Source organism: Lithobates pipiens, unplaced genomic scaffold (genome assembly GCF_037356315.1).
Source record: "Lithobates pipiens isolate NorthernLeopardFrog02 unplaced genomic scaffold, aLitPip1_a1.2 Scaffold_22, whole genome shotgun sequence".
Classification (NCBI taxonomy): Eukaryota; Metazoa; Chordata; class Amphibia; order Anura; family Ranidae; genus Lithobates; species Lithobates pipiens.
This window is the reverse complement of record NW_027507784.1, coordinates 169,556,016-169,578,061: the sequence shown is the minus strand read 5'-3', so window position 1 is coordinate 169,578,061 and position 22,046 is coordinate 169,556,016. Positions and strand designations below refer to the sequence as shown.

Below are 22,046 nucleotides of genomic sequence, written 5' to 3'. Positions count from 1 at the left end.
GGTTATCTTTGACATTAATATGTCAATTTTAATATTTCTTTAATACAATTTGTATATAATTTTATGTAAAATTGTTTTATTGTGTTGTGGCACCCTAAAAATCAATTTTTCTTGGCTCTTGATCTATGTATATACAAGGGATGTGGTTCAAATGACTCTCAGATTTCCAGCAACATTTCTCTAAACATATGTCTACACTTATTAATCCTTTCTTGTATAGCTAATCTCAGGTTAAATCTATACATCATGCAATTGAGGCATAATATTGGGCCTGTGTCCCTCAATTAATGCAAAAAAATCAATTTTGCGTACTAGAGTTTTAATTACAAGAAAACAACTTTTTTGTTAAGGGTTCAGATACAATTGGGACACACAAAAGCAGTCCAAAAGAGTGGCGGTCAACATTAACAAAAACTGTTAAAAGGAACAGCAAAATAACAGAACAAGAGGCTGCCCACGCCTCAAGGAGTTGCATGAAAAACCTTAGGCCCACAGCTAGATTAGACACAGCTAGAACATCCACCTGCTAGAACTTAGAGAACGTGTAAAGAAACGGCCAGATTGATGTAAAATTTACAGGATCCTAGTGTTTCATTGTTAATGGCATATGTCCTCTCCTCTGAGGGTCCCAACCATAACATTACTAAAGCTTTCATATTTAGGCCAAGGTCTTTCCTTGGATGCTTTCTCATTATTTTAGATATCACTCATCTATCATTCATCTGAACTTACTGTATTTTATCTTTCGCTTTAATGATGTAAAGACCTTAAGCGCTGCCAACCTGTTTGGCTTTTCTTGAATGATGTATGCATTGTCACTAAAAACAAATTAAAAAGAGGACCAGATGGCAAGCCTTGCAAAAGCTTTGATGCCGAAAAGCCCAGGAGGAACTTACTGATCAAGTAGAAAGTAATTGACAGGAAAGGGGAAAACCCAATCCCCTTAAAAACATAAGCTTGAACTATATTTTAGCCACTGAGAAATGGTGGAACAAAAAGCAGGTTCCCCTTTACAGAGACAATCAGGAATGACAAAAAAAAGTCAGTCTGCCTGGTGCAAGCAGTGGCTGTGAGGTAGACATATACAGTACTCACTGCATCCAGACAGGGAAAGGGAAGTTTCATATCTCACTCTCAACTGTAGTGAATTTGAAAGTGATATTGGTGTCTGAAACAGCTGTTTGGATCTGCTGAAATGCTGTTTGTTTGCTGGGAAATACCACAAAAATTCTAGGACTGTGATACACCTCATGCACATCTATTTGGAATCTGCTTTCCAGAGTCTGTTTAAGCACAGTCAAAATTCCTAAGACCTGATGAAGGGGCGATATGTTTGGTGCCCAAAATGCATCCATTTTATTGTATCTTTTTCTATGAATTAATTTTATAACTAGAAACTAGAACTAGAAATTATGGACTCTTAAAGAACTGTTTGCCACTCTTATTGGACTGCATGCAGGTTTTTATTGATGTCTGTGTCCCCGCTGGGGACATTCACCTCTCAGTTTGTATTGGTTACTATTTTCATCTAGAAAGACACTGAGGGGAAATCCAAAATGTAGGAGTTGTCGCTCAAACAAAGGGTAAGGAAAAATCTTCTGAAGGACTCATTTTCCAACTGGATTTGCCCTTTGGTAGATTTCCTTTAACTTCCTGTTGCATCTCTTGAATAGGAAGTGAATGAAAAAATTCCCAGTGATAGACAGGAAAATATACACTGACTGGGTTTTAACTCTTACCTGCGCTATCCAAAACTAAAAAATAGCTTTGGTTATACATACACTAAAATGGTATTAATTAATGGATAGCAAGCGATTTAGGTGCAAGTTTGAAAATGACTTGCCTAAGCTATTGCTAGACTTGCCAGACTTCATGGGTTTGTTGTACAATTGCAGCAGGTCTGCATTGCATGACTCCAGATCAACTTTTTTGCAAACATTCTGTTTCCGTTATGTTGTGCAATTGTCATCCCACCACAGGGGTCACTGTGGCGGAATTTTCATTCTATAGACTTGCAGAGCTCTTGCTGTAGACTGCAACTTTGCTCTTGTTAGAGACTTGCCACGCAAATTTGCTACAATTTGGAAAAGTGTCAACTAGAACTTGTGCTTTAAGTGTACAACTTGCCAGTGAAAATGTGCAGCAAGTTAACAAGACTTACAATTCAACACTGCCACAGATTTGTGGCAAGTTTTTCTTGCTATCTGGGATTAAATCCAAAAACGACAGTTTATTACATTTCAGCTTTCCAATTCTTGGATGTGATGGTTGCATTCGTTTTCGAATATAGGCATTGCTTTTGATCCAGCCAGTAAATCTACTTTTTTAAACTTATGTAAACGGACTGGTAAGCTGAAATATATTACATTTCTGTTTTTGGTTTTGTTTTCAGTAATTCATAGGCAAGCAGAGGCAGTCTGAGGGATGGTAAGACCAGTTGTGCTTTTAATATACTGCACAAAGTAAGGGTCTTCATAAATTATAGCACTCAATTTTAGTTACCTAGGTGTGACTGGCAATTTTACATTTCGCATGGCACCTCCAAAAAACTCTTCATCTAATGTCACTTCAATATGGTCCTTGGTTCTCTTCATACTGTAGCCAGGTGATATGGCCAGAAATGTTTCCGTCTAGAAAATAAAATATGAGTACAGCAAATTTTTAAGCTGAAACATTTTGAAAGTCTTTTTTAATCCTGTTTATTTATAAAATTGCCAGCAAATTGCCCTATAAACTTGTTCTTGTTGAATAAAATAATAATACAGCCTTTATGCAGCGTACACACAATAGGAAATGCTGCCAGTAAAACTCCAAAGAGAGCTTTTTGTCAGAAAACACGACTGTGTGTATGCTCCATCGATCTTTTGCTGGCAGAATTCCAGCAAGTAAAATATTTAGAGCAGGTTCTTTATTTTTTGGTTGGTAAAAGTTCCTATCCGAAAATGCGATCGTCTGTATGCAATTCAGACATGCAAAAAATCAAGCATGCTTGGAAACAATTTGACGCATGTTCGGAAGTATTGAACTTCATTTTCTCGGCTTGATGTAGTGTTGTACGTCACCACGTTCTTGGCGGTCGAAAGTTCAGAGAACTTTTGTGTGACCATATGTATGCTGACAAGCTTGAGCGGAATTCCGTTGGAAAAACCATCCAAGATTTTTCAGACGGAAATTCCGCTTGTGTGTACGTGGCATTACAGACATAGAAAAAATGTATACAGTACTTTTTTATTTTACAGTACATATAAGAGACGCTGAGACACGTCCCTTTACTCAACATTGGCATTCATCATTGTAAAAAATCCAATGGATGGTAAAAATCTATTGCATACTTGCTTCCATACAAAGCAAAATTGCTAAGCACAGTCCTAATGCTGCCCCATAGTTAATTATTTGGTCTTTGAAAGAAAGTATGAACAAGTGAATTTTGAAGAGCATATAAAAAGATTAAAACTCCTTTGAGGTTTGAGTTTTCTGAGACTGGATAGGGGTTCTAAACCCTTCCACATTCTATTCAAAACAAAACAAAAAAGTGGCTATTGACACCCTTTAGTATTTACTTAGAAAATATAAATACTCCGTAATAATCCAAACTGCATAATGTTGCTTTAGTTGGGGAAACAACCATTCATCTTCCAAGCACTACTACAATAAGGTAAAGAAAATAACAGTACTAACTTCCACAGATCCTCTGCACCTCAGGTTGGAAGCAGAAAGTCTTTGAGTTGGCCATTTCCTGCAAGCGAGAGAAGATAGTAAAAATATAGGGTGTCAATTTTAGGTTATAGCTCAGCATCCTCCTCATATTTCCTTCAAACCTTGTTTCCCCAGTCTTAAACTTCCATTGTCCTCCTCTATATCTTTCTCAGTTGCAGTGGCGTCCTGTCCATAGAGGGTGCATGAGACGCCTTCCCCCTATCCATGCGTCCAGTCTCTTGATCTACATATCAGAGTGCCAGACTATGTTTTTTTTAAGCACCTGGTTAGAGTCGGAGGTCCTAATAGGCTTCAAAAAGGGTGGGCTCGGGGTGCAATGATCCCACCCAGTTATGTGATGATAGCAAATATATTTTGACTATTTTCACACCAATGTTCCTCCCCGCCAATTAGGAGGCAGGTCGTGAGACCTGTTTCCCAATTGGCCAAAGCGTCAGGCGATCCTATTGGATGTCGAGTGCTTAGGAGGTACAGAGAGGAGACACACAGCAGAGGAAGCCGCATGAGGAGCTGACATTGGAGCGGCAGCCCGTTCCCCAGGAGGGGAGGAGAGGACACCAGAGCCTGCCAGCCCTAGATCGGCGGGGGGGGGGGGGGTTTCAGAGCCATGCAGCCAGCCTTCCGGAAGGGGGGGTGCTTTTTTTGTGCGCCCCCCTAAAGAAAAACCCAAAAGCCGCCACTGCTCAGTTGCCTGTCAAACATAGATACGTTTTCACTTTTCCTCATTAAATGTTCTTATCGTTCCACCCCCAAGCATCATTCATTTGTAGCTTCTCCTTCTAACATGTTCACCATATCTTATTTTATTTTTTAGCTGCTGCTATTATTTATTACAGGTATTTATATAGCTCTGACAATTTATGCAGCACTTTACATACACAGTATATTGTACATTCACATCAGTCCCTGTCCTCAAGTTTCTTACAATCAAGTCCCAAACTCACATTTATCGGCGTATAACAAGCACCGGCGTATAACACGCACCCCAAGTTTAGGAGGGAATTTAAAAGAAAAAAACTTTTAGGCGGGAAGTTTAAGGAAAAAAAAACGTACATTTAAATGCCCATTAATGCAGCCTTGTCAGTCATTTGCAGCCTTTCATTTAGCCTTGTCAGTCATTTGCAGCCTTGCATTTAGCCTTGTCAGTCATTTGTAGCCTTGCATTTAGCCTTGTCAGTCACTTGCGGTCTTGTCTGTGGCTCTGCCATTTAAAAATGGCGCTGCCGAGATACAGAGTGGATATCCTGTGTATCTCGGCGGTGCTCCGTAATTCTTTGGCCACTCTCGGTGGCTTTTGGGTATTTTCGGCCGCTCTCGGCCATTCTCCGCTATTTTAGGCCACACTCAGCCGTTCGGAAAACCAAAAGCCGCCGAGAATGGCTGAGTGCAGGCGGAAATAGCGGAGAACAGCCGAGTGCAGCCATAAATACCCGGAAGCTGCAGAGAGCGGCAGAAAGGGTAAAAAAAAGCGGGGGATTGGCATATAAAACGCACCCCCAATTTCCCCCTGATTTTAGGGGGAAAAAAGTGAGTGTTATATGCCGATAAATACGGTACATACCAGGGGCAATTTAGGTGGGTGCCAATTAACCTGTCAGCAAGTCTTTGGAGTGTGTGAGGAAACCCACGCAGGCACGGGGAGAACATGCAAACTCCAAGCAGGCAGTGCTGTGGTTGGGATTCAAACAAATTACCCTTGTGCTGCCAGGCAGAAGTGCTAACCACTTAGCAACCATGCTCTTCCTTTCTTCTCAGTTGTCATTCTTCTTGAGTTGAATATTTCCTCCTTCTGACTCAGCCATCCTTTTCTTCCTTTCTATTTCACCTTTCTTCTCCTCATTCCTTCTCAAATTTCTGTTTTTACATCTCAACTGTCCCCCTCCTTCCTTCCAAACTATAATTCAGCTACATACCTCTCAACTGTCCTTTTCCTTCTTTATTCTGAGCTGCATATCATCTATCTCCTTATCAGTTATTATTTTCCTCCAATTTTATTCAGCTGCACTACTGCTCCTTCCTTTTCAACTGTCCCCCTTCTTCCTTCTTAGCATTCCTTGGGGTTCCTCTTTCTCAACTGTCTTTCTCTTTCTTTCCTTTAAGCTAGGGGTGTTCTTGGGCCACACATGAAATACACTAACAATTAGGATAGCTAATGAGCAGAAAAATTCAGGCAGATTACAAGTCTCTGATATAGATAATGTACCTATCATCAGAGTAAAAAAACGTATTTGTTTTTTTGTACCGTATAAATCAGGGGGAAATTGGGGGTGCGTGTTTTACGCCGATCCCCCACTATTTTTAACCCTTTCTGACGCTCTCTGCGGCTTCAGGGTATTTTTGACCGCACTTGGGTGTTCTCGGCTATCTGCGGCCATTCTCGGCTATTTACGGCCGAGTGTGGCTGAAAATAGCCGAGAATGGCCGAAAATAGCCAAGAATGGCCAAAAGCCGCCGAGATCGGCCGAGAACTACCCAGTGCCGCCGAGATACACAGGACATCCGCTCTGTATCTTGGCGGCGCCATTTTTAAATGGCAGAGCCACAGACAAGACCGCAAGTGACTGACAAGGCTAAATGCAAGGCTGCAAGTGACTGACAAGGCTAACTGCAAGGCTGCAAGTGACTGACTAGGCTAAATGCAAGGCTGCAAGTGACTGACAAGGCTGCAATGAAAGGCTGCAAATGACTGACAAGGCTGCAATGGAAGGCTGCAAATGACACTGATAAGGCTGCATTGATGGGCATTTAAATGTAAGTTTTTTTCCTTAAACTTCCCTCCTAAAAGTTTTTTTGTTTTCAATTCCCTCCTAAACTTGGGGTGCGTGTTATATGCCAGCGCGTGTTATACGCCGATAAATACGGTAATTATTTTATTATAAAAGTAAAAGAAGGCAACACAAAACCAGTGGGATATTTGACATTGTTTTTGATAAACTAGCACATCAATATCTGGTTCAGTGGATGTAATAGCAATTCTCACTGAATTCTCAAGGTGCTCATCAGATTTTCCTCAGCCAGCAGTGTTCCCTAGATGTAAATGCATTTTTACAACCAAAATTCCCCCAAAAAAATCATAATTTTTAAGTAAGTTTACGATTTTGTGTTGGGCTGCATCAATAGCCATCATGGGGCACATGTGGCCCTTGGACTGCTGCTTGGACACCCCAGCTCTAATCTGTCCTTTAGCATCTTTCTCAGTTGTCGGAGCTGTTCCCCCTTTTGAGCTGTCATTCTGTTCCTTTCTTCCAAGCTGTCATTTCACTACTTTTTTCTAAACTGTCATTCCGCTCCTTGCTTCTGAGCTGTTATTCATCTCTTTCTCCTCTTTCCTTCTCACCCGTCCTTTTTCCCCTGTCTCGGCTGTCTTTCTGATCTTCCTTCTCACCTTTTTTCCATTGTCTTATAAATCTGTTCCCTGTCATAACCATCCCTTTCAGTAATCTTTTCTTTAAAATATTGTCTGTTTTAAATTTTTATGTCTCACTGTATACAGTTTTTCTAAGCAAATAATTTTTTTTGTGAATCTGTTGCAAAAGTTAATGCATTAAATCCTGTTGTAAATTGACAACTCTAATGCCTTGTACACACGGTCGGACTTTCCGACGGAAAATGTGCGATCGGAGCTTGTTGTCGGAAATTCCGACCGTGTGGGGCTCCATCTGACTTTTTCCATCGGAATTTCCAACACACACAGTTTGAGAGCTGGATCTAAAATTTTCCCACAACAAAATCCAATCGCGTAAATTTCCAATCATGTGTACACAAGTCCGACGCACAAAGTGCCACGCATGCTCAGAATAAATTATGAGACGGAAGCGCTCGGTCTGGTAAAACTAGCGTTTTTAATGGATATAGCACATTTGTCATGCTGCAATGTTAAAAAGAATGCAGCACATTCTCTTTTTCTTTATAATGCTAGAAGAATGAAGTTGTTTTGCTGCTCATATTCACACAAACTTCTTTCTTTATTATTTCTCGTGATTTCATGAATATAATAATTTTATTTGTCAGATCTCCCGAATAATTTTTTTTTTTTATGTTTTAATATTTGTAAAATTTTTGTGGTTGTTTATTTAATCAAGATCTCCTATTTTTTTTTATTTTGGTGATCTCCATAATTTTTTTTGTGCGTTTTATGTGTCAAGTTACCATAACACCATTATTATCTTTTTTTTAATTTTTAAATCTCGAAGGAGGTTGTTTGATGTTGGTGTCCCTTGTTAATTTGACGTTGTATTTTTGAAATGTACCTGGCTACTCACAAATAAACTGTCCTTTTTTGAAGTCAAACACATAGGCACGTATTTCTTTAACAAAAAAAAAACTTTATTAGGGGTCATAACCAAATAAAGAGGAAGGCAACGCTGGAGCAGGTGCGTGATAATTTCAGCAACGAGGAGGACGATGAAAGCCCAGAGCCAGAAACGTCCTGATCCCGGAGGAGATTTAAGGCCTCAAATGTCCTTTGTTGAGATGGTGGGCATCTTGAAGAGGGCCAACTATGGTGGGAAGTATGGACCTTACCCCAACCCAAATGTGAGAAAGGCCAAGATCATGACTAAAGTTGTGAAGAGTCTGCAGAATAATTTTGGGGTACGATGATCCAAGGATCAATTGAGGAATTGCTGGTCAGACTTGAAATTGAGAGAGCGCGATCAGTACAGAAAGATCAAGCGAGTTCTTCAAAAAAGTAAGTAGTTGTCCTGTGTTCATATTATTATTATTACTTGCATACTGCTCCAAATGCTTTTCTTTACTGTTGTACAGTTTAAAATGGCAACTTTCGTGGGTTCAATCGGTCATAGGAAACAATGTTTGTTCGCCCACTAAAATGCAATGTTTTGGGAAGTTGCAGTTACAGTTAACTACAGTTTCCGTTGCAGTTAACTACATTTCTTCAGGCCTATTTCTATTCAAAGAAGTTTGTTGTTTAGATGGGTTTGTAACTAGAACGAAATGCAAACTTGATACAGTGTAAAGGAGAGGACACTCAGCAGCTGTATCCACCCATCTGGACTTAGGAGCACTATTGTGGGACACCAGAACACCCTTTTTATTAGGGTGTCCCACACACATGCTCCAGTGGATAGAGGTCTGTCCATCTGTGAAACTTGCACAAGACAGGTAAGTAATTCAGCTTTAGAAAGTGTACAAAATAATGTTTTCAGCTTGGAACTCTGCCAAAAAAGACAATTGTACAATACTTCCAAGCAATGTTTCATATTCCTATTTCTGCCTTCAAATATCGATGTGCTAAGTATTCCTTTTTTAAATTCTCATAGGGGAGAAAATACCCTGGATGTCTGAGGACACCAGGAACCCCAGAGCTCCGAAAGAAGGGGAAATCCCAAAACCACAAACAGAGGAGGAGGAGGAGGAGGAGGGAGAGGTTGTTGAAATTGGCGAAATTGTCACCACAATAGGTGAGTGTCTGAGACCACAGATTCAGGTAATAGATGTATGCCTGCATTTTTATAATACATGGTGTGTTTTTTGGTTTATTTTTAGGTGATGTGGATGTTGTGGAAGAAGAATCTAATTTCACAAGTGAAAGTGCCCAGATCCTCATCGGGGAGATAATGGGGTGCAATTGTGATTTAGAAAATCTAAATAAAAACATCAATGATGTTCAACAAAAAATTAAGAACATCATTGATGTTTTAGGAGAATCTAAAACACACAAAACTAACTAGTATTGATTTGAGTTTTTAAAAACAAGTTTAACATTTTTTGAAAAGCCAAATTTTGAAGATACACACAGTGTGTCAACATGTGCTATCTGCCATCACGGGAGATCAATGTATGTGTTTTGGGGGTGCAACCCCTTCCTTGCTACTAAAGGGGCTGAGATGAAGGGGTTGCACCCAAAAAAAAACGTCCACTGACCCCCCCATGATGGGAGATAGCACATGTTGACATTAGGCATGGGATCATGAGGGAAATGCCCAGTTCCTGAGTTGTGTATGTTTATGCTTTGAAACATGCCTGTTTTAACAAAAAAGGCTAGTTATATTAATGTTACAAAAAATAATGTTATTATACAACAAAAAAGTTGGTTTGTTGAAAAACCCTTTAATAAAACGCACATTTGAATGTGCTTTGAGTAAAAAGTTTTATTATCAACAATGTGTGGCTTCTTCTTTCAATGCTCAAAAGCAGTTTTTGTAGTAAAGTTGGTGTTTTCAGTAGCAATGGGGGTTATTTACTAAAGGCAAATCCACATTGCACTACAAGTGCAGTTTCAAGTGTACTTTTGCAGAAGTGGATTTGCCTTTAGTAAATAACACCCACAGTGCTTTTGTCCCACAGTGCTTTTGTCCCACAGTGCCCCCATCATGCCATTTTCATGACTCCCCAAATTTCGTTTTATGGTTCTGAAAATGATGAATATTTTTGTCAGTAATAAATTAACAAAAAAACAAGGTGGGTGTGTGTGTAGCAGACCCACTACATAATATTAGCTGAAGAAGAGATTGTCACCTCGTGTCTCAAAGAAATTTGGTTTGCACTGTTAAAGAAAAAGGCCCCAAAAAAAAGATAACCTAGGAGACAGCTAAAAGAAACCCAAGCAGTAAATCAAAGCAATTCAAGTTTCAAAAATAAATTTATTTAAAAAATGTCTCAGACATTGTTTGGCATATCAATGGCCCTCTTATCCGCAAAGTACTCCATGTATCTTCTTCTGACCTCATGGGCGCTTTTGGGGGGCAAGCCAGGACGGCCAGCTTCAAGTGCCATCAGGGTTGTAGCATCTGAAAAGTTGGCCTCAGGCCCAACTGAGGCCAGATAGTTTGTGAAATTTTTTCTTAGAAAATTCTGCAGAATGCAGCAGGCAAGCACACTATGATTCAGTTTATATTCTGCCATGTGTATCGGTATCAAAAATAGGCGGAACCGGCTAGCAATTATCTCAAAAGCGTTCTCCACCACTCTTCTGGCTCTGGCCAGCCAGTAATTAAAAACCCTCTGGTGAGGGTCCTTATAGGGAATGGCCGCATAAGATGGTCCCCCAGCGCAAAGGCTTCATCCGTGATGAAGACGAAGGGGAGTACTTACACATTGTCTTCTGGAGGTGGCAAGCCCAAGCTGCCATTTTGGAGACGCCAGTAGAACTCTGTCTGGGCGATGACTCCACCATCCAACATCCAGCCATTTTTCCTCACATCCACATAGAGGAACTTGTAAGTAGCTGATACCACCGCCAACATCACTATACTATTATACCCCTTGTAAATATAATAGTATCACCCCGAGTTGGGGGATGGGACTATGTGGACATGTTTCCCATCAACTGCCCCTCCAACAGTTGGGAAAGTCCAAACGGGTGGCAAAGTGGGAGGCCACAGTCTGCCATTCCTGTGGCGTTGAAGGAAACTGTGGAGTCAAACAAGAAAAAAAAATTGTCATTTTGCACATAAACATTGAAAGCAGATTAGACACAATCACTCTTGGGCAACATCAGTATAACATTTTTGGAAATGAGCATTTAAAGACAAAAGTATAAGGTCCACTTATTAGATTCCTCACCCTATCTGATGGCCCATTGCATAAATTTAAGAGGGGGGGAGATGTTTTGGACAGCTAACCCTCTCTACTTCATTGAGAGCTGAATGCATAAATAATGTGTGTTAACTTTGGCCAGCTCCTCCATTCTTACACTATTGGCAGCCCACTGGACAGGTAAGAAGTGTCATAATAAAAAAATAAAAATACACACTGAACAAATGGAAGCACATTTGTACATTCTGATATTATCTATCAAGATAATAATATGAGAAACAAACTTTAAACAGTACCATTTGAAAGTATTCAGGCAGGTCCTTGCACTACATGCTTTGTTGAATTCATCCATAAATCTGACCACAAAAGAGGTAGGTATAGTGTGTATGGGTCGCCAAAGTCAGCAGATAGAGGATTGGTATCAGCTGACTTAGCGGTTGGGGGGGAAGGTTCCAAATGAGTTTGGGCCATCAAAAAAAAGCCTCTGGCACTCTGCATAAATTTAAGGACACATAACATTTGTACTCATTTTAGGGGGTGTTTAGAGTAAAGCACTACTATGGAGCTGCCAAAATACATTGCTATGTGACTAGGCTATAGGTGTATATGGGCCCAGGAGAGAATGCTGGGGAGGTTAGTGAAGGCAAATATGCATCAAGGACAAAAAAAGGAACTTTAAAAGCTTCCAGCATGCATGAGGACAAAGGGGCACAGCATATTACAGCATATTACAATCATGGTAATTAGGGAATGATGAACGAAATACAATACATTAGCAAACATTAAATACATAGAATATTATGTTAAAGGAGAAAACTTACCTTAATATAATCCTTCTGCAGGACCTGAATAAGGGCAGAATGGGTCTCTGGGTTAATGATGCCTAGAGCCTGGGGGGAGATGCCTGTCGAGAACTTGAGGTCCTGCAGGCTTCTCCCAGCCGCCAAGTACCACCACGTGGTGGCTAGCCTCTGCTCCGGAGTGATGGCTTGCCGCATGCAGGTATCCTGCCTGCTGATATAAGGGGACAGCAAAGCCAACAGAAGGTGAAAAATTGGGCCCGTCATCCTGAGATAATTCCTGAAATCATCAGGATTATTCTCCTGGATCTCACGAAGCAAAGGCATGTGCGAGAACTGGTCACGCTGGAGCAACCAACTCTTCATCCATGAACTCCTCCCCACCCTGTTCATGGACTGGGCTTGTGTCAAAGCTAGAAGCCTAACACCAAACCCCTGCACAGCACGAACTCTGCAATGAGTACATACATGCAAAATGGCTTCAACACAGTCGGCTGGACAGAATGGACTAACAGAAAGCATTGAAAAACAGCAAGGCCTGAAAGAACGAGCTGAAAATCAGCAGCGAGTGGACAAGAACGCATTGAAAAACAAATACAGTACTATAAATAGCACGCACTGACAAACAAATGCAAACTGACTACACGCACTGAAAAGCAGATACGAACCCAGAAGCACAAATTGAAGAGCAGTAACGATCTGAAGCACAAGTCTGAAAAGCGCAAATCGTCTCTAACCAAACTTCTACTAACACGCGATAAACATGAGATCAGCAGAAGGAGCCCAAAGGGTGGCCCACGTGGTACTGAACTCCCCTTTTATAGTCCTGTCGTATGTGTTTTACGTCACTACGTTCTTGACGATTGGAAATTCCGACAACTTTGTGCGACCGTGTGTAGCAAGACAAGTTTGAGCCAACATCCGTCTGAAAAAATCCAATGGATTTTGTTGTCGGAATGTCCGACCGTGTGTACAGTGCATAAGGGCTCATGCATACTGAGCTTAGACAGCTTTCACATGAGCTGCTGGGGCATCGGCGGTAAAACAGTGCACTTTACCGTCATTTTAGCGGTGCTCTGCGGCCACTAGCAAGGTGGTTTTAACCCACTGCTAGCACCCGAAAAGGGGTTAAATCTGCCTGAAAAACACAGCCAGTTCAGCGTTTTGCCAGCGGTATTGCAGCACTACCCCATTGATTTCAATAGGAAGCAGTGGTGGAGGAGCGGTGAGTCCACCGCTCCTTCACCACTCCAGAGAAGCTGCTGGCAGGACTTTTTGTGATGTCCTGCCAGCGCACTGCTCCAGTGTGAAAGGAGTGGAGCTGCTTTTTTCAGGCGCTATTTTTAGCGCTGTATCGCCTGAAAAACGCTGGCAGTGTGAAAGGGGTCTTAAAAAGACACCACTTTTAGTGGCATTTGTTTTTGTTTTGTTTTCTGCCTCTAAACGGCCCTCCATGTTAGCCTACAGAATGTGTCCTTGCACAATATTGCATACACTTCATTGTTCTGATCTATTATTGGTAAGAAGTATAAGATTTGTCACTGCATACCCATCGCTATCTTGGAAGGTCTTATGTGAAGGATATACTATGTTCTGGAAGTCGCTTGATCTACTTGAACCTAAAGTTCTCTTTTACTTTTAATGTCTTTGTTGTATCTTTACAGTGTTGCGGAAACACATTCTTTGTTTACGTTTTGCTGTAAGCTGGAAAAAATTTCTAAAATGTTTGATAAAAATTACTTGGTTAAAAAAAAAAAAAAAAAGAAGAAGCGTATCATTTAAAGTGGAACTTCACTCGCTTAATCAACATTAATTTTAACCCCTTCCCGACCGCCGCGCGATGATATATGTTGGCAAAATGGCACAGGTGAGCAAAGGGGCGTGCAGGTACAGGTGCATCCCCTTTAAGATGCGGCATTGTGGCCGTGCGCCCTGTGACCGTGATTGCGGGTCCCGCGGACTCGATGTCTGCTGGGTGCCCGCAATCGTGTCACAGAGTGGAAGAATGGGGAGCTTTGTTTACAAAGGCTTTTACCTTTGTAAACGAGGCAATTTTGTTTGGGTGCAACGTCGCATGATTACGCAATTGCCAGTTAAAGCGACGCTGTGCCGAATCACAAAAAGTGCTCTGGTCAGGAAGGGTTAAATTCTTCCGAGGGCTGAAGTGGTTAATCCTGATGCTGCGCACCTTAGTAAATAGATAGGAAAGTATATCATATTTACTTGGTTTAAACTTTTTCACATTTCTTCAGTTACTTCCTGGTTTTCAGGCCTAGGCAAATTATGTCATTATGTGCCAGAGGTGGTAGTAATGGCGCTAACCTACTATTAATTACAGCTACTGCAGGCTCACCTGCTATTAATTTACATTTTGTTTTTATGTGAAAAAAGTATATAAAAGGTGTAACTGAAAAGTGCCTACGTGACAGTATCTCTCAAAGAATGTCTCGCATAAAATGATGCACAAAAATGAAAAGAAACCGATATTGTATGAGAAAAAAATCAAGTGGATATTCTACATATATAAATCCCTAGCCATATGCATGAAAAAATTCGTGAAAAGACCTACTTCACATATAAACATTAAATTCACTTATTGCAATTTATCAAAAGTGCACAAATGCTAAGGTGCTAAACATGCACATCACCCTGAATGCGCTCGATCTCGTCTGATCTCGGATGCTAAGCAGGGTCGGGCCTGGTTAGTACCTGGATGGGAGACCGCCTGGGAATACCAGGTGCCGTAGGCTTAATGGTTGGGGATTGTGGTGAATGGTCGGTAGAAGTAATAGAAATCTTTGGATTACCACTGGATATCAACTGGACCAGCTCTGCACAGCGACACAGGGGCTTACACTGTGGAGGCGCATTAACCCCTTAAGGGGAGAGGGAGCTGGTGAGTGCGGATTATTGTCTTTTCACACGAAAAATCGCACCGGTTGCAATCCAGGAATCCACTGAAAATTAAAGCACACAGTCACCTTTGCTACAGAAAAACTTTTATTGGAGCTGTATTGTCTTTTTTGCCGTTGGACATATCAACTAAAAAACGTATGCTACAATACGATTTTATAATCACACAAGGACAGAAAAAAAAATGTATATACTATGGCACTTTAAGTAGCACCAAGCACTTTTTTGCAGTAGTTACTGTCATCATTGTTAATAAGGCACTTTTTTGCATGTTTAGCACCTTAGCATTTTTGCACTTTTGATAAATCGCAATAAGGGAATTTAATGTTTATATGTGAAGTAGGTCTTTTCACAAATTTTTTCATGCATATGGCTAGGGATTTATATATGTAGAATATCCACTTGATTTTTTTTCTCATACAATATTGGTTTCTTTTCATTTTTGTACATCATTTTATGCGAGACATTCTTTGAGAGATATTGTCACGTAGGCACTTTTCAGTTATACCTTTTATATACTTTTTTCACATAAAAACAAAATGTAAATTAATAGCAGGTGAGCCTGCAGTAGGTGTAATTAATAGTAGGTGAGCGCCGTTACTACCGCCTCTGGCACATATTAACGTTTTTTCACCTTCTGGTAGTGGCAGCCCCTTTTTCTTAATTTTAGGTTGTTTACATATAGTAATTCAATTTTATTTCACATTTAGGGTCCATAGCGCACCTACCCCCCTTTTTTTCTTAAATTATGTCATTAGTCCTCAGGAGGGGAGGAGGGGTTTTCTCAGCTATGCCTGCCTGCATGTTTGAGCTAAGGACAGATAGATTCTAGGAAGTAAAGGCTACATGAATCATCTTCCCTTACTCAAGATGGCCACTGCCAGAAATGCTTGGGGAGTGTTTTTCAAAGTGAAGCCTAGAGACAAGGGTGGATGGGTGAGTTTAATTAAAAAAATAAAAATTAATTGGTAGGGGAAAAAAAAAATCACCCAGTGTACATGAAGCCTAAGGCCGCGTACACACGGGCGGATTGTCTGCCCAACTAAGTTCGTCAGACAATCCGACAGACAGTCCGTCCAAACTTTTGAATGAACGGACTTGCCCACACACGGCACTTTTTGAGCGGACTAATACAGCGGACTGAGTCCGCCATACAATCCGCTCAACTTTTGAAATGAACGGACTCGCCCACACACGCGGAGGAAAGTCCGCTCATTTCGAGCGCGTCTCCAGGTAGGCGGGGCCCGCGAAGGAGACGTCGCTGGCCCCGCCGCCTGGAATGTACTTAAAGGGGAACCCCAACGCCAAAAAAAATTGGCGTGGGGGTGCCCCCCAAGTCCACAACAGACCCTTGTCCGAGCACGCTACCCGGCCGGCCAGGAAAGGGGGGCGAGCGAGCGCCCCCCCCTCCTGAGCCGTACCAGGCCGCGTGCCCTCAACATGGGGGGTGCCTTGGGGAAGGGGGGGCCGCGCGGCCCCCCCACCCCAAAGCACCTTGTCCCCATGTTGATGAGGACAAGGGCCTCTTCCCGACAACCCTGGCCGTTGGTTGTCGGGGTCTGCGGGCGGGGGGCTTATCGGAATCCGGGAGCCCCCTTTAATAAGGGGCCCCCGGATACCGGCCCCCCACCCTATGTGAATGAGTATGGGGTACAATGTACCCCTACCCATTCACCTGTGAAAAAAAGTACAAAAAAAAAACACAACACAGGGTTAAAATATTTTATTGCACAGCTCCGGGGGTCTTCCGTCTTCGGGGGTCTTCTCGCCGGACTCCTCCGCTATCTTCTTGTAGCTCTTTTGCTAGCGGAGGAGCCCGGCTTTCTTCCTCCCCACCGCCCCACCGACTTCGGGGGTCTTGTCCCCCTCTTCGGTTCTTCTGCCGGGCCACCGCGCCTTCTTCTAGCTCTTTTACAGGCGGTGGCCCGGTCTTCTGTCGCCGCTGTCGCGGCCGCCTTCCGTTCTTCTTCTTCTTCTTCTTCTTCTTCTCCAGGAGATGTTGCCTCGCGGCCCCGCCTTCCCCAAGGCACCCCCCATGTTGAGGGCACGCGGCCTGATACGGCTCAGGAGGGGGGGGGGGGGCGCTCGCTCGCCCCCCTTTCCTGGCCGGCTGGGTAGCGTGCTCAGACAAGGGTCTGTTGTGGACTTGGGGGGACCCCCACGCCGATTTTTTTCGGCGTTGGGGTTCCCCTTTAAGTCCATACCAGGCGGCGGGGCCCGCGACGTCTCCGTCGCGGGCCCCGCCTACCTGGATACCCGCTCGGAATGAGCGGACTTTTCTCCGGGCGGGAAAAGTCCGCTCATTTCGAAAATACAGCGGACTGGCACACACACGGGCGGACTGTCCGCTCAAACCAAGTTTGGACGGACAATCTTACGGAAATTCCGTAAGACTTTGTTCGTCAGACAGTCCGCTGAAAAAGTCCGCTGAAGCCCACACACGAGCGGATTGTCCGCTGAAATGTGTTTCGGCGGACTAAGTTGGGCAGACAGTCCGCCCGTGTGTACGCGGCCTAAGTCACTACCTTGTAATAGCAGTATTGTTTTTGAACCTGCCTTGCAAGCTCCTTCAATTTGCTGTTGGACATGGACTGCCTATCTGATAGACCGGATAGGTAGACCAAAGGCCATCTGAAGGAGTGCACACAGCAAACTGACAAGGCTGCCACTATTTTCAGTGTTTTTATTATTAGGTTATTCATTTATGAAGCTTTGCATTAGAGTGCCAAAAAAAAATTCTCAAGAAAACTGTATGCACTGAGACATGATGGCAAACACACTTTAAATACAGTGTTTTTATTATTAGGTTATTAATTTATGAAGCTTTGAATTAGAGTGGCAAAAATGTTTTTCTCAAGAAAACTGTATGCACTGAGACATGATAGCAAACACAGTTTACATACACTGTGTAATACCCATATCTTAAAATGGAGAAATTAAATTTACAGTGCCTTGCAAAAGTATTCACCCCCCTTGACTTTTTACCTATTTTGTTACATTACAGCCTTTAGTTCAATGTTTTTTTTAATCTGAATTATATGTGACAGATCCGAACACACTAGTCTAAGTTGATTAAGTAAAATTTGAAAAATATATACATAAAACTATTTTTCAGAAATAAAAAAATGATAATTGCCATGTGCGTAAGTATTCACCTCCATTGTTATGAAGCCCGTAAAAAGCCCTGGTGCAACCAATTACCTTTAGAAGTCATATAATTAGTGAAATGATGTCCACCTGTGTGCAATCTAACTGTCACATGATCTATCATTACATATACACACCTTTTGGAAAGGCCACAGATGCTGCAACACCTAAGCAAGAGGCACCACTAACTAAACACTGCCATGAAGACCAAGGAACTCTCCAAACAAGTAAGGGACAATGTTGTTGAGAAGTACAAGCCAGGGTTAGGTTATAAAAAAAATATCCAAATCTTTGATGATCCCTAGGAGCGCCATCAAATTTATCATAACCAAATAGAAAGAACATGGCACAACAGCAAACCTGCCAAGAGACGGCCACACACCAAAACTCACAGATCTGGCAAGGATGGCATTAATCAGAGAGGCAGCACAGAGACCGAAGGTAACCCTGGAGAAGCTACAGAGTTCCACAGCAGAGACGGGAGTATCTGTACATAGGACAACAATAAGCTGTATGCTCCATAGAGTTGGGCTTTATGGCAGAGTGGCCAGAAGAAAGCCATTACTTTCAGCAAAAAACAAAATGACACGTTTTGAGTTTGCGAAAAGGCATCTGGGAGACTCCCAAAATGTATGAAGAAAGGTGCTCTGGTATGATGAGAATAAAATTGAACTTTCTGGCCATCAAAAAAAAACGCTATGTCTGGCGCAAACCCAACACATCACAACCCCAAGAACACCATCCCCACAGTGAAACATGGTGGTGGCAGCATCATGCTGTGGGGATATTTTTCAGCAGTTGGGACTGGGAAACTGGTCAGAGTTGAGGGAAAGATGGATGGTGCTAAATACAGGGAAATTCTGGAGCAAAACCTGTACCACTCTGTGTATGATTTGAAGTTAGGACAGAGGTTCACTTTCCAGCAGGACAATGACCCCAAACACACTGCTAAAGCAACACTTGAGTGGTTTAAGGGGAAAAGTGTAAATGGGTTTGAATGGCCAAGTCAATGCTCAGACCTCTATCCAATAGAAAATCTGTGGTCAGACTTAAAGATTTCTGTTCACCAGCGCAAACCATCCAACTTGAAGGCGCTGGAGCAGTTTTACAAGGAGGAATGGGCAAAAATCCCAATGGTAAGATGTGGCAAACTCATAGAGACTTATCCAAAGTGACTTGGAGCTGTGATAGCCGCAAAAGGTGTCTCTACAAAGTATTGACTTTAGGGGGTTGAATAGTTATGCACATTGACTTTTTCTGGTATTTTGTCCTATTTGTTGTTTGCTTCACAATAAAAAATAAATAAAACATCTTCTAAGTTGTGGGCATGTTCTGTAAATTAAATGATGCAAATCCTTAAACAATCCATGTTAATTCCAGGTTGTGAGGCAACAAAACACGAAAAATGCCAAGGGGGGTGAATACTTTTGCAAGGCACTGTACTTAATAATTCAGAAGCATATGCATTCATAGTAAGAGTAAATGTCTTTTTTCTCTAGTACATTTGTGCCAGCCTCTGTAGTTATAGAAATTAAGAAGCAAACAAGAAGTGCTTGAAGTTGATCATGAGAACATACTTGGATGATTTAGTAGACATTGGATCTCTTCTTGGGTCTCTGATTGCAGCAGAATAGACAGGAGAGGTTCTGTACAGTAATAACATACAATTAAAGCTATGGTTGTGGTAACTTTGGACAAGCTTACATAAATGTTGCTAAGTAGATAATTATTAGGTAGTTTTAATACTTGGTATCTGATTACATTCAATACAAATAATTAACAACACCTGGTCTAATTTAAATACATAAAGTTTTAAAGCCATACAAATGTGTTGAAATAAATAATTGTGTAATGCATTTGCTGTGAAGCGAATTAAGCTGTAAAGAAATATAAGTTGAATTGCTTCCCAGCCTTAGGTACACATCTATGCATAGTAGTTACTGGCAACCTGCAATCCATCCTCTTCTGTATCTTGGCATGATTCTTTTTAAAGCTATATGAGTCACTCAGGTACCACAATACTAATTTACTGCTAGAGTGTAAGCCCCCGTACATACGGTCGGAAATTCCAACCACAAAATCCGTCAGATTTTTTCCAATGGATTTTGTCTGAAACTGGTGTTGCATACACACGGTCAGACAAAGTTGTCAGAAAATATGTATGTTCAGAACGTGGTGATGTTCGTTACGTATGACGGGACTACGTTCAGGTTAGTAGCCAATAGCTTTGCTCTCGTACTTTTATCTGAGCATGCGTGGCACTTTGTCCAATCGGAATTCTCTACAAACGATTGGAAAAAGTCTGATCGGGTTTTGTTGTCGGAAAATTTGAGATTCCGCTCTCAAATTTTTTCCGTTGGAAATTACCAACGGAAAAAGTCCGATAGAGCCCACACACAATCGGATTTTCCGACAATATAATCCGATCGGACCCTTTCCGACGGAAATTCCGACCACAAGTACGGGGCATAACAGATAACATCTACCCATACATTATACCATTTTCTTATACAATATTCCTTCAGATTTACCAAAATCATTTAATATGACGTCAAACCTAAACACTGTGAATTTGCATGTTAGACTCTTGCATTACATAGTTGAAGGTAAATCTAAACGAAATTGAATAGAAAAGAAAATAGTATAATGTATGGCCAGCTTAAGTCAGGTGTTTCTGTTGATAAAATGTCAGAAACCAAGAAAGGCTGATCCATGGGGGGGGGGGGGCTGCTTGCCCACCAACATGCAGGAAAAACGTAATCAGTTACAGGCTATGAGAGCATGAAAAGCTGTACTCTGCACAATGTATCAATGTTATACATTTTATTTATAGAGAGATTCATGAATGGATTGTACTGGAAAGCAGAAACATTCATGATCAGTACACTAGTATATTAACACACATGAAAAAAAAATGATTTGTCCATAAATCAAAAAAATTTTAAAGGAACAGAAAGATTTTTTTTTATAGAACAAAGATTTTGTTAAAGAATCAGAGAACAAAGGTCATGGATGCATTTACCTTGGTCTATTCCTGTTCCCAGAAGGCATTTCCAAAGGGCAATTCCCATTTTTAGTCCCTGAGGCCCCATATTGGGCCCATGGAAATAGCTTTTCCCTGGACATGATGCTTCGAAATCAGCTACACCTGTAACAAGACTCAGAAGAGTATGGTAGAATTAATATAGCTTTTTAAAGAATGCTATACTTTGTAATAGATTAATAAGGCACAAATACATGCACTGATAGGTTTATTAATCCCTAGTTTATCAAGGTATGTTTAGAAGCATCCCAGTATTAAAGGGATTAAAGCAAGAACATGGCTGCTACTGTAGCACCAGCAGTGGTTCATGTGCTCTCCCATTTCTCTGGGGAGTCTTGGATCGCAGTAAAGTGCTGAATCTTTCAAAGCAGCAGGAGACTGGGGATCCTCAATCTCCCCTGTGATTATCGAACCCAAAAGAGATGTGTATTATGTTACTTATGAGTTCCAAACCGGGCAGTCACTGGCTACTGTAGCTGGAGAAGCAGCTAATCAAGCGTGATCTGTACTTGGTTAACTGCACTCCAGGGCAGGTGAGACATTGGGAGCCTCTAATGTCTCCATAAAGAGGACCTGTCACCTGCCTATGCTACCACACAGTTTAACTTTATTGCCAACAAGTACCCTAAGGAAAAAATTTAAGTTTTCAAAAAAATGTATTATAATAAAATAAATAAAAATAATAAGTAAAAGCACACCTAAATGAAAACGTATACATGTAAACCTAAATTGTGCCACAAATCAGGGCCATTTTTAAGGCAGGGCAAAAGGGGCAGCTGCCCTGTGCCCTGTCATTGTTGTGGGGCCCAAAGCAACTGCTTCATACTTGCCAACTATCCCGGTTTAAATTCCCTCGTCCCTTGAGGTTTTATTCCTGTGCTTTGTCGCAATATCTCAGTGTGAAGTGCTGCTACTAATGCTGTCCA

General features: G+C 41.6%; 1 protein-coding gene and 1 pseudogene across 1 annotated transcript in view; one reads left to right on the top strand and one right to left on the bottom strand.

The window, feature by feature from the left end:
* FLACC1 (flagellum associated containing coiled-coil domains 1) overlaps positions 1 to 22,046 on the bottom strand; it is an 85,991-nt gene that overhangs the window by 60,331 nt on the left and 3,614 nt on the right. The window contains exons 2-5 of the mRNA XM_077450162.1: positions 21,100 to 21,225; positions 19,655 to 19,723; positions 3,679 to 3,736; positions 2,503 to 2,630 (exon numbers count right to left, since the gene is read on the bottom strand). Of these exons, the coding sequence (XP_077306288.1) occupies positions 2,503 to 2,630; positions 3,679 to 3,736; positions 19,655 to 19,723; positions 21,100 to 21,203 (359 nt within the window). The 5' untranslated portion in view covers positions 21,204 to 21,225. The remainder of the gene's footprint in view (positions 1 to 2,502; positions 2,631 to 3,678; positions 3,737 to 19,654; positions 19,724 to 21,099; positions 21,226 to 22,046) is intronic.
* On the top strand, positions 14,649 to 14,767 carry LOC143925878 (5S ribosomal RNA; annotated as a pseudogene).